The 12,883-nt window shown below is 37.6% G+C and overlaps 2 protein-coding genes across 6 annotated transcripts in view; both read left to right on the top strand.

The window, feature by feature from the left end:
• LOC306885585 (phosphoprotein associated with glycosphingolipid-enriched microdomains 1-like) overlaps positions 1-2,708 on the top strand; it is a 46,946-nt gene extending 44,238 nt beyond the window's left edge. For both annotated transcript variants that reach the window (XM_079442226.1, XM_079442225.1), the window contains exon 8: positions 65-2,708. In XM_079442226.1, coding sequence (XP_079298352.1) covers positions 65-379 — 315 coding nt within the window. In that variant the 3' untranslated portion in view covers positions 380-2,708. The remainder of the gene's footprint in view (positions 1-64) is intronic.
• Positions 2,709-5,469: 2,761 nt separating this feature from the next.
• Positions 5,470-12,883, top strand: part of LOC306885474 (zinc finger protein 704) — a 42,018-nt gene continuing 34,604 nt past the window's right edge. For 3 of the 4 annotated variants that reach the window (XR_013785543.1, XM_079442019.1, XM_079442018.1), the window contains exons 1-2: positions 5,740-6,316; positions 10,538-10,767. Coding sequence is in view for 3 of the 4 variants with exons in the window: in XM_079442019.1 (XP_079298145.1) it covers positions 6,071-6,316; positions 10,538-10,767 (476 nt within the window). In the remaining variant the exon portion in view is untranslated. Of the gene's footprint in view, positions 6,317-10,537; positions 10,768-12,883 lie in introns of all 4 variants that reach the window. The other variant, XM_079442017.1, reaches the window with a different exon arrangement.

Genomic DNA, 12,883 nt, shown 5'->3' with positions numbered 1-12,883 from the left:
TATAGCACTGAACCAAGTCTGTGGAGTAAAAATGTCTTATTCTCTGTTACATTTCCAATTCCAGTTATCAGACATGTACTCCAAGGTAGTGAAGAATTCTATAAAGGAAACTGAGAATGATTACAGCAGCATTGGAGACATCAAGGGAATGGTGCCGGAGTCGACTTCCAGTGATCTTTACGCTACGGTTGGGGATGAAAACCCAATGGCTCTTGGCTCCCAGCCTCCGGAGGGGCTTACAGAGAATGCAGAACCTGGGTACGAGACCATCAAGATCTCCAAAGCATCCGAAGAGGCTCGTCAGGGCAATGGGATAGTGGAACCTGACTATGAGAGTGTGGGGGAACTGGGTCTCAACGGGGAGATCTCTCGTCTCTGACCACCCATGTAAGGGACTGTGGACACTGAGAAATCACTTCTCTGAGGTTTAGAAGTGGAAGTTGGGGTGGTATCGCGAGTATAATGCACTTAACCTTTCCTGATTGAATGTTTTTGAGCATAGCAATTTTGCAGCGCATTGTTTTTGAAAGGGTTCATTCAGACCTGTGACCCAGCACAGGAAATGAAACACTCTAGAGTCGCTCAGAAGAGGGTTTGTTATGCTATTCATGTGAATATTTGGGTACTACAAACCCAAGGTGCCCCTCATTGGCATCATTTATGACGGATATGTTCCCACCACTTTGCCAATTTTGTCCCCACACATTATGAAATAGCTTGCAGTAGGGATGTATCTAATACAGAGATGACATCTCCATTTGTTGAGCGGGAGTTTACAGAGCCTTTGATATTTTTAATGTTTTCTGGGCAGTTGATGTGGGCAACGATGACAGTTGCTCTCCAATACACACACCGGCTCTAATCGCTTTCCACGGCTCGTTCCCGTTCTAGTGAAATCACAAAACAAAATGCTAACAAATGCGTCCCCGCTACTGATATCCACTAATGCACAGCTGTAATTATGGTTTATTAAAATAAAGAGTTTCATTATGGCGAATTAGAGCCTGAAACCTCTTATACACAAAGGAATACTTTTTGCTAGATCAAAGATTCAACATTAACACATATGAATATTAAGCAAGAATAACTGCTGCATTGAGAACATAGCAACACAAATGTGACTGAAATTAGTTTAAATGATAAAAAATGTATAATGCTAATGTTATTTCAGATTTGATATAACATATGCTACTTCACATGTGATCTGTATATCACTTATCAGAATAGCAAAAGATCATGTTTAATTATGTTTCCATATCCTAATTAATATACATGAGCTAAGCCTTCACCATTTTGTGGCATAACAAGCAGCACATCTGTGTAACCCTAAGTCTCCACCACTATTTAAAAAAAAGTGACACCAAAGGCTGTGCCCTTACGAGAAATATTTTATTCATAATGTGTACTAGTTGTTTTCACTCTGCCTGCCCGTTTTCACGTGATACTAGTTGAGCAACTGACAGAGTTGTCCTTATATAACCCTGAGAAAAGAACCAATCAGATCGAGCCAACAGTAGACCTCTCAGCTCAGTCCATTAAGGAACTACACTCATTTTAGTCAATAAGAACTGCTGGAGCATTTACTTTCACAAGTAGTAAGCAAGCGATGTTCACATAACTCATATCGAAATATAAAAGAGGAACATTTAAATGTTGCCATCATTCTGAGCCGTTTAAACAATTTTATATTCAGTGTGTCAAATCACAGGCTCTGGTGAGGAAGTGACCTTTTAGGTACGCAAAGTTAAGCACACTCATTTATGAGGGTATTAATGAAAAGTTGGCTATTATCTATTGCTGGTGTGAGTTCAAATTCTTTCAGTTGTTCACTTATTGCCCTTTGTGATGTAATTGAGCTATGTTATCAATATGTATGTGTGATTTTTTTTATTGATGCAGCTGTATTGATTGAGTATCAGATACATTATATATTTCAGATATTGTTTGGTTTTTACATGTAATAGGTACGCAACATTTCAAAAGGCTGAAAAGCAGAGGAGAAAAGAGACATCATGGTACTGCCACACCGCAGCTTTGCCTGGCAGCTTATGTACTTTATTATCAGGTATGCATTTAGCTGCTTTTACATTCATGTAGCAGTATAATCAAAAAAGCATAGCGCATCCAGACGCTGCATGGGACAACTTCATGTCAAGAGACACTTGTAAATATTCAAAAGACTATTATGATCTATAAAATTATGTCAATGTTTAAGTATAGTTCTGTAATAATTGGCAGCAGCTCTCAAATGACAGCACGTGGGACTTTTATGGTTTGTTTGTATTGAGGAACTAATGAAACTTTAAGAGTCAGTGGAATACATGCTGTTTTCTAGATGCATTTTTAATAAAAGAAAGTTTAAAGGAGGTTTATTAACATTTAAAAGGCTAATAACAGGAATATGTATTTCTTTGGAGTTCTTTAGGACTATTTAAAATGTGAGGTTTAATTAAGGACTGTGGATGGAGTCCAAATGTTGTCCGTGTTTGCTTGTAATGGTACGTCATGTTGGTACAGGTTCCATGTTAAGAAGATTCTTGTTTTATTTAATATCATGGTGAAACATTGAGCATTTGGGTTCTCCCTCTAACCAAATTCGGTGTATTAAGTTGTAAATAAGAATGAATTTTACATTTGTTTTTTTCATCATAATCTTTGTATTGTGGTATTTGCTTATTAAACAATATAGTCATGCTGGACTAATAATATAATGTGTGTGTGCATGTTTATTTAACTGCTATATATATACATACATTAGCAAAATTGCATCATGGCAATCTTAAAACAAGAAAGAACATTTATACCGTCTTAGTGCAGAAAAGCACAATAATCTCTTGATATTTAATCTGCCAATACATCCTACTAAACTAAATTCTCAAGTGTAGAAAAATAACCTTCGATAAGGCGGTTTTATTATCATGTCAGTGCACTGGTATTAGGGGACTTAAAGAACATATTTCACTGTATAGCAAGGTATTGATTGAATCTGTGGTCAAAGCAACATGCATTTTCAATGCAAGCGGCAGCAAACAAGGGCATTGAATAGATTTTTTATTTTCACTTCATAAGGATAAATTGTTTGTTAAAAGATTAAATATTTTCAGCCATGCCTTAAGGGGTTATTCCTACAGACAGTTTGTTATAAGCGAATCATGCCCACAAGCACACAGTAATTATATTATACTTTGAGAGACTATGCGAGAGGTGTGGTTCTTTGATCAATGCTGCAATCGATTCAGAACTCACACTGACAAGCATATACAACATGCACATGTTTGTGTTTAACCATACACAAAGATGTTCAATTAATTAAGGCTTATGCACACAAGTGGGTGGCTACTTCTAAATTGTAATCGATGCAAATTACACACTTAAAACTGTAATAACATAACAATCTGAGTCAGTATGTTACATCTACTGCTATTATTTCTACTATTTTTACAAAAAAAACTACACTTTTATCAACAATGGAAAAAAAACGTAATTTCTTACTGCATGTTTTCAATGAAAAACAAAAATCTACTAACTAATCTACTTACATTTATTACAACTAATTTCATAATTTTAGCATGTGCTGATAAAATGTCTAGTTTATAGTTTAATAAGTCATTTTGAATAAATGTAAAATACATAAAAGGGAAATTTAAACATTAGTAAAGTTTAGTTAAAGGTGCTGTAAGTAGAATTGACACCTGGCTGTGTTTTCTGGCAACCCAGGGTGCCGAAATACAATTGGGTAAACTGCCAGTGGGCAGTTACACAGACCAAAACAGAGACTGACATTCCGGCCCGGAATGCACATTTTCAAAGGAGAATGACTGACTGCAGCATTGTTTTTCAGATAAACAAGTATGTTAACTTAGCATGTTTCGTAAATATCTGCAAACATATGGTATTTTTATGCTTTAGTAGAGTCAATAACTTACATACAGCACCTTTAACTAGTAAATATTACATTGAAAAATGGATTGTAACAGTGATTGTTTCCATGTGTCTTTTTGAAAGTTATTTCAGTATGTGATCAAATAAGGAAAGAGACCAGTATCTGCGGTCTCTGGGATATTCAACTGTACTTTCACTGTATTCAAGTTTGTAACTGACAGTAGCCTACATTACATTAATATTATTTGCCATCATTTTAAATTTGTCATAATATAAAATTTTAAAGGAGTAACATAATTTTAGTCTGAATGATAAAGTTTTTTCACTCTGCCCGAATATGCCTAAACAGTATCTCAAAATATTAGTCCAAAATCACATTATTTAGAAAACAGAAGGTGAAAAGCACATGAATGGTCCCAAATGACCTACTACTTCAGACAAGATTCTGAAGAGCAAATCCAATGGACATCCCATGAGGCCATGGGAGAGGAGTTGTGAATGGCAGAGTGGTGACAACATGTAGAATGTCTAGATTACATAATACACACATTTACACTACCTTATTTTTTCCATAAGAGCGGTCGCGCCCATTTGTAAATTTAATGTGCCTGGCCGGTCTCATCTGCGTCCAGCTATTTTTAGCTGTGCAAAACAGCTCTTTTTGCTGCTTGGTATTGCAAATTGGCGTGTCTTTCCATATTATTTTAATGTATTATCTTAATTATGAACACACTGGCTTGTAGTGCAAACAGTTTTACCATTTACTGCACTTTGTTATTGTTCTCATTATTTCCCTACTGCAGCTAATGAACCGGAAATCTCGCACATTCACAGAAAACGGCTTACTTCCGCGTTGAAGAATAATAAGGTGGATATAATTTTCTTAAAGGTAGCTGTTACATTTGGACTTTAAGATCCTTTAAGCATGCATTAAAGGGATAGTTCAGCCAGAAATAATCATGTTAATAGTGAGCCAGGCTGTTCTCCTGTTGTGTTCTATGGAAGAAAGAAACACAGGTTTGACACATCAGTGAAGATGAGGTCACCATTTTTGGGTGAACTGTCCCTTTAAGACGTCAAAAATAGAAATATGTCAAGAGCACTTTCCTCCTCAACATAACACATCACATATAAATATTTGCATTATGGTCAGAGTCGGACAAGTTTATGTTTTGGTATGAGACGAGTATGAGTGATTTTCCACAAACAGTTATTCTAGGTTACTGACAGGTCCCGCCACAGAGGTCCCTCGGGAATCCCTGCCGCCTGTCAATCATTCTCGCCGGGTCACACACACACAGAAGCCAATACAGAAGTCAATAACCCTGCTTTGACGGGATATTATCATCACTGTTATTAATGTTATGAACATTGACCGGCCTACCTAAATAATACCTACTTAAACTACTCTCCTCTCTCCATCGTGCGTTATTAATTTAATCGCAGCAGCCAAGTCTTTCGCCCGTCGCTTGTGTTTGGAGGGAAACTGCAGGAGAAAGCGAGCGCGAGCGAGTGGAGGCGTGTGTGCCGCCAGCCAATCAGAACGACACTGGCTGCGCGAGCGCACATGTTTACAGGCGACATTCCGCCGGTAGAGCCAGTCGCTCTACAAAACCCGGATGGGATTTCGGAATGGAGTCTTTCTCAAACGAAACCGGATTTACGGCGATATGGGGTGGAAACTAGCTACTGAAACAGCACCATTGACACTGGAGACGCTCTTTTATATTATAATATGAATCACATCTTTGGCGGTCCGCTCCTCGGTGATTTATCACATAAATGCCCACCGTTTGTTTTGTGAAAAATAGATCGTGTTTATCGATCCACAACTGCGGCTCCGCGCCGTGTTTTATCACAATCCGTCAGCTTTAAGGGAACGGCAAGCAAAACAAACAGGTCGACAGAAGAAAGATATCGGTTGCCGGTCGGTGCTTCGGTCAGACGAACAGAGGGGTATCAAGCGAAGCTCATTTGCATGTTGTAACGGTTCACTGCTCGCGCCGGTGAAATATGTGGATGCGGTACAGATATGTTGTAATGTTGTTGTATTATTCGCATGTTTGGCCCGTTATGACGGTCAGTCCGTGCGGGTTTTGTCAGCGTGATATTTCTTGTTTTTAAAAGCGATATTGCCGTGCAAATATCGAAATAATTTTTGTTTGCGCATTTCATTGATATATCAACTATGCATACGCGGCGGCTGGTGAAGCGCTCGGTCATTGGGAGCCGCGTTTACGCGCCGGGTTTAACGGGAGACGCGGCTCCGCTCACGGGAGTGATCCAGGCTGTCAAACAAGACAACAGAGATGCTTCGACCGGTCATCGGCGCAACGTGTACACGGTGCTCATGCAAGACGGGAGCTTGACAGAATACTCCGAGGAAGAGATTGCACAGATGACTGCGAAAGCGCCGCTGAAGTCGAGCTTGAAGGTTTGTGTTTGTGGGCAGATGGGCTTGTTGTTGTTGTGCTGCTTGTTTACAGTGCATTTGTTTGACGGTCCAAATAGTTGTCATCTGAATGTGTGAGAATAGGTTATATATTGCTGTAATGATGCTGATGCTACTGAGGAGTCGTTGGTCCCTCAAATGAAACATTTTGGGGCCAAATTACTTTTTAGTTGCAAAATTATAAAAAAGGTCGTTCGGTGTCCATGCTCACCATTCTAGTGCATTAAACTTACATTTTTGGTCTCTTCATTGTTGGATGGGAATACAGTTGCAAAAAACTGTGAAGTGCATATGAGTTTAAAATGTACTTTGACTGTATATCATCTTTACTTTTTAGTGCTAAAATTATTCGGATAACTGTGTGTTTGAAATGATGTCACCCCTGTTTGTAGGTTTATGTAATATAAATAGCACGGCATTTTTTTTAGTAATATTTAGGGAAAAATATCACTCATCTTGCATTCTAACCAAATATTCATTAAACAGTTATCTTATTTTTCTTGTAACATGCTGATTTTTATTTTATTTATTAATGTATTATAATAAACATTAATTAAAAATGACTCGCGTTCGAGGGAATCGGTTGTGAAATCAGTGACGGCTCTGAATGATTCATTATATGAACTCGCTCGTGAGCTCAACTCTTCTGCTTCGTGAATCTTTTTTTACTAAAAAGAACCGATTCATACGAGTCATTTGTTCGAGAATTGGTCATCTCGCGCGGTGTTCATTGCATTCAGAAGACACAACGAGACAGAAACATGCAAAATAGCGGTGCTGGAAACATTGACTAAATAGATGTAATTAAACTATTGCACAATCGCGTGATGAAATGTGACTAAACCGCACATGGACAAACACAAAGTTTCTTCGACTGATTATTTTTTTAAATTATTGTCGTAAATTATTCTTGTTTTGTTTCATTTGTGGCCGTTTGAGTCGAGATCTGTAGCCACGTAGGGCTGTGTAAGCCGCTGATTATCTGAGTTTAGTGGGTGGATGGATGAAAGTGGCAAACAAACACGCTCTGCAGCATTCACGCTCCAGCAGAAGCATCTGTGCGCGCGCGCGTACAACAGCCTCCATCTCTCCTCTCCAACCGGCTCTTTCTTGGTGCTTTTTTAGTGTGTTTTCTACATTCATTGCCAGTGCAGTGATCGTATTTTTTTATAAACATGCCTTTTGATATTTAGCAAATGCTCAGATCAAGCTCATTTTATTCCCTGAACTCCGCGTGATTGCACACTAGTCTGAGTGCGTTGCTTGCACGTAATTGCAAAAATACAAAGGTTTTTTTTTTTAATATAATGACCTAATTGCAGTCATCAAGTTATACAGCCTGAGGTGCCATATCAAAACAAAGAGGGTCAAAATGACAAGAACGGCACCAGCTATATTTCATTCTTTTACAACCAGAGTTGCAAGACTTTGATTTGTAGATTTTGCATGGAAATAATTACAATAAATAACCAAATAAACATAATACCTGAAATTTGCATGCTATATTTGCATACACGTTTTATTTGTTTGCTGGTGTACATGTAATGTTTGCATGTGCTTGTGTTTGGCAAGTGGCAACTGATATGCTTTAGTGTTTTTGTAATCTGCACTCCCAATCAGACATCCATTTAATTTTTAATCAGTGCCACTTTTTATTTGAGCAACTATTTTATACATCATATGCATGTTCTCTGGTGACATATGATGGGGGAAAAGTTAAGATGTAAGCAATGCAAGCAAGGAGGGTTGTGAAACTAAAGTGGGGGCTAATGGTCCCGGAGCAGCTGCTCCATAACGGCAGCAAAACGGAGCTCTACAGAGGGTCATGCTCATAGAATCTGGGGCTTTGGCAAGGTGCCTGAATTCCCAAATGAGTGCCATTTGGCTTGGGGGAATGCCACTTGTTGACTTGCATAGTAAGGAGGGGCTTCATGTTAAGTGTGTTACAGTGTGGCATTTTCAGACAAAGGCGGACTGGATTGTTTTCATTCCCCTGTTGTTTCCACTGCTTAATATCAAAATTTAATTAACACACATGGGCTGTCTAACAGTTTAACTCTTTATGCACCAAGGCTTTGTTGCTGGTTTACATTTTATTCACATGAAATTGTTGATTATTTGGTCATAATAGATGTAAGCTTTAAACATTTACCTTATGGTTTTACGAAGAGCGTCATAATTCCTTTCAGTGGATATCTCAAACCTTAAAGTGCAGCATCTCTTGTGTGAACGTGCATTGTGTGTTTGTTTTTCTTGTGAATATTCAAATAGAAATAAATCATTTGTACATAATTTTGAGTGCTCATCTGTGTGCATCCTGCTCTCAAATCTAATTAATTCTGTTATTAGATAAATCGAGATCTGTTTAAATCAATTAAAATCCTCTAACTCTTTAGCAAAAATAAGATATTATTTGAATAGTTTGACTGGCACATGAATTGTGACCCATATTTGATCAGTTTGGAGTCTGTGCTCCACATGAGGTGAGAAAGCTGTGACTGTTAAAAAAAAACAAGCCCACAAAGCAAGGGTGTGTGTTTTTATCTTGAGAGAGAAAGACTTAATAGTGTGTGAAATTTAAATTTGAACTTGTCAGCTGTGCAGTTTTGATTTGACGCTTGAAAGTCTTGCACAACATGATACTGCTTTAACAAATCTGTTCATCTCATGAAAATATGCCAAAGCCTGGCATTTTTCTTGTTCATGAAATAGCATTATTCCTGCCCTATGCGAGGTTTAAAGAAAGGGTTAACCTCAAAAAAATTAAATTCTGTCACTATTCACTCTTTTAGTCTGTTTTTCAATGAAGCACCAGTAGTAAAATTCTGCCTGATACAGATAGCTGATGAATGGCAGATATTACATTTCTAAATTATTGAAAAAACAAAACAAAGAATAAAAGCATAGATTTTAAATGCTTGAAATGAATCAAGACATCTCAGCATTATAATGGATACTAATTTTGAGATTTGCTAGATTACATTTTACAGTGGTATTAAATATTTAGCATTTTTAAATGTAAAATTTTAAGTGAGTGTTAACACCAACATGAAAATTATATTCACAATTACATATCCAATTTTATAACCAATAATATGAATATCTAGTAAATATATATATATATATTATAAAATCTCTAATACTGGCTGATAACCTATTGTGCGTCCCTGGTTTTTCACCCAAAGCTTATTGTTTGGCAGCAGAGGATTTGGAATATCATGCATAAATTATATAGACCATGTTTGTAATATATTTTATGGTGCTTTAATATCACTATTTTAAAGCTTAAAAGCTTAATCCTAATTTATTGTTATTGCATGGAAAAGAGCAGCCAGCACATTCTCCTAAATTTCTCTTTTTGTGTTCCACAGAAGAAACAAAGTCATACAGGTTTGGAACAACATGAGCATGAGTAAATAAGGCAGTTGGCACATAAATAAAAAGAAAGCGTATTAAAATACCACACTTCACTACTAGTGATGTAATCCTCAATTTTGTATTTTATTTACCGTTTTTAGCCCTTATCAGCAGAGTTTCTTGGATCAGTATTTGAGCCAGGTAATCCATCCATTTTATTTTTAACTTCATTATAGCGTGGAAACTCACAGCTGCTCAAAGCCCAGCATGATGGGCGTTTACTCTCTCCTCAGTCAAACTAATCGCGTTACGGTAAGATAATGATCTGGATTGTACGCCGCTCACTGTTAGATCATACAGTGATGGCCCCTGTTTGCCCTCTCTGTAGCATGCGGTTTAGTGTACCGCAGCTTTAGTCACAGTGCAATAGAAAAGTCTACGGCTGCTGTGCAGATGAGACATGCAAGAGGAAAAGCTGCTCGTCTTTGCATTAGTGTGGTCACGGATGGTGGCTTGTTGTGCTAAGGGGGAAATGACAGAGCGAGGGGGATTTTTTTCTTTTGTCAGCAGCGCAGAGATCTTATAAACAAACGAGCCTGCAGATGAGCGAATCGGATTTCTCCATCCAAAGCATTGTTCAGGTGTTTGTATTGACCGGTGCATTAATTACCAACAGCTTAAATACAGCCTAATGCTCTGTGATTGCAAGCAAACAAGCCTCGCGGCAGGGGTCTATACCATTAACGGCCCCCGTAGGTGTAAATTGGGCTTCATTGACGGGAGCCACGTGGAGAGACTATTAACACAGTTAAGACTGAAGAAACTCAAATTTGTTTTTCTCTGCAGAGCACCTGTAATGGTGGCCAGCGGGATGGGCCCACGCAGGGCCAGAATGGGGGCGTGCAGAGAGGAGAGGCACCCTCCCTCAGCCCGGAGAGCACAGAGGAGCCACGGGTGCTGGAGCACAAGCGAACGGGTCGGGCGCTGGAGCCGGAGAAAGATCACACCCGCTCCGTTTCTCTGCTGGAACAAAAACGCAAGGTGGTCTCTTCCAGCATCGACGTACCACAAGCCAGGTAAGACTGCGGGATGAGCGCCCCCTACAGACACAGATGAGAACTGAAGGAATGATGTATGTTATCGTTTACTTCATTTTTGTGTTCATGCTGTATGTGCTAAATAAGAACTAGATTGTAGTACAGGTGAGATGTTAGCTTTTTCATTATTTAAATGGGTTGATCTGGCCTTAGTTAATTATAGATTTTTTTTTAGCAAAAGTGACAAATAAGTGGACAAAAAATTTGGACAAAAAGTGTTTATTTATTTATTTTTTTTATTGCTTTTTCAGAAGCTACTGAAATATTTTCCCCCAATATGCATATTAAAAGTACAAAAATATGGAAGTAATTTGGTAATGGCATATTGTAGTATATATACCACTGTTTATATCACAATGATTGGGGTCAATAAGATTGTAATATTTTTGAAAGAAGTTTCTTATGCTCACCAAGGCTGCATTTATTTGATCAAAAATACTATTATAATGTGAAATATTATTACAATTTAAAATAAGTGTTCTCTGTTTCGATATATTTTAAAATGCAATTAATTTCTGAGATGGCCAAGCTGAATTTTCAGCATTAATTGTCCTTTAATTTTATGACTTACTGTTTTATATTCACTACACAATGTGTTCTAAGCGAAACGAAGACCACCAGTATATTGATACAAGCTCGTCTGTGGTTTGTGAATCCTGTGGTCTAAACGCTTTACAGCATTTGCACCTTTTTTTCTGCCACTTCTAGCATGCAGCAAGCTGTAGAACTACAAAAACATTGTAACAGCTGTATTCCTTTGTTTGTCACAGGTAATTTGAAGCATGTTTTAACACACACAAACACAGTCTTTTTAGTGTGACTTTTTACTTTTTAGATCCCAAAAATCAATCGGCAATTCAATTGACATGAAGCATCTGCTGTCCGATAGCTCTATTACTACACTGAGGCCTGATATCGACTCAATATTTATTTGTTGATGAATTATTATTGATCTCTTAGCTCAATTTATATTCTATTTGTTCATTCAGGAAAAAAGTCTCACTGAGCAATGAATTTATTTAATGGCTGAGAAAGATGTTTATGATTTCTGTCTGCGTTAATTGGCCTTGCATGTTTGATTTGCTATAGGTTGACTACAGATGTCCCTAGGTGTTGTATTGATCACCTCAGTGGTGCTCCAGTTATGAAGCTCATTATTTTTAATGCAGAAAATGGTGATTATTCCTTCATGTACAACAAATGATGTTTGTCTTGCTACCTCTACATCTTGAGAGACTGCACTGCTGGTTGTGCTATGGTTCTATACAATTAGTTTTCTGAACAGATTATAAACATGACATAAAATAACATCAACTTCCAAGTTATATATATATAAAAAGAAACATTTCATATTTGTGGATCATGTCACACTAAAGACTCGAGTAAGGGCTGCTGAAATTTCAGCTTTGCATCACAGGAATAAATGACACTTTTAAAAATATTACCATGTCATTTATTTTAAATGTAATAACATTTCATAGTATTATTGTTTTTACTGTATTTTTGATCAAATAAATACAGCCTAAGAGATTCAAAAACATTTTCAAAAATCTTACAAACCCCAAACCTTTCAACTGTATCATGCACCTCTAGGCAGACAATTCATTATGATCATATCCTGGCTAAAATCGAACCAATTTTTAGATTTGTGTGCTTCACAGTGCGTGTAACCATGTTTGCTCATATATTTTCTTTTCTGTGTTTCTTTTGGACAACTCAAACCTCAAAACATGTGTACGTTGAGCTCTGAGGTCTATTAGTCACTATTTTGGACATGAAGCAACCACAAGTTTAAATATCTCAAAATAATTATGGTGCCTTTCTTTTGGCAGGGCCGGCCAGTTTAGACAAACACAGACAAAGTTCTGGATAGTGTTCCTTGGTTTCTTTTGCATTTCTCAAGTCCAGGATAGTTGATCAATCCCTTGTACCAAAGTAACATGAGGATTAGCTTCCCTGTTATTGTAAGTGTTTCCAACATGTCAAAATCAATATATAGAGCCTTGCGACGAATGATTTTTATAAAGCGCCAGAGAAGACCAAGATCCCATAGGCCAAGAGGCTATTGTATGAAATCACATGAGTGCCATGCAGT

Source organism: Barbus barbus, assembly GCF_936440315.1.
Source record: "Barbus barbus genome assembly, chromosome: 19".
Classification (NCBI taxonomy): domain Eukaryota; kingdom Metazoa; phylum Chordata; class Actinopteri; order Cypriniformes; family Cyprinidae; genus Barbus; species Barbus barbus.
Note: the sequence above shows the minus strand (reverse complement) of the source record. Positions and strands in the feature narration are given on the sequence as shown.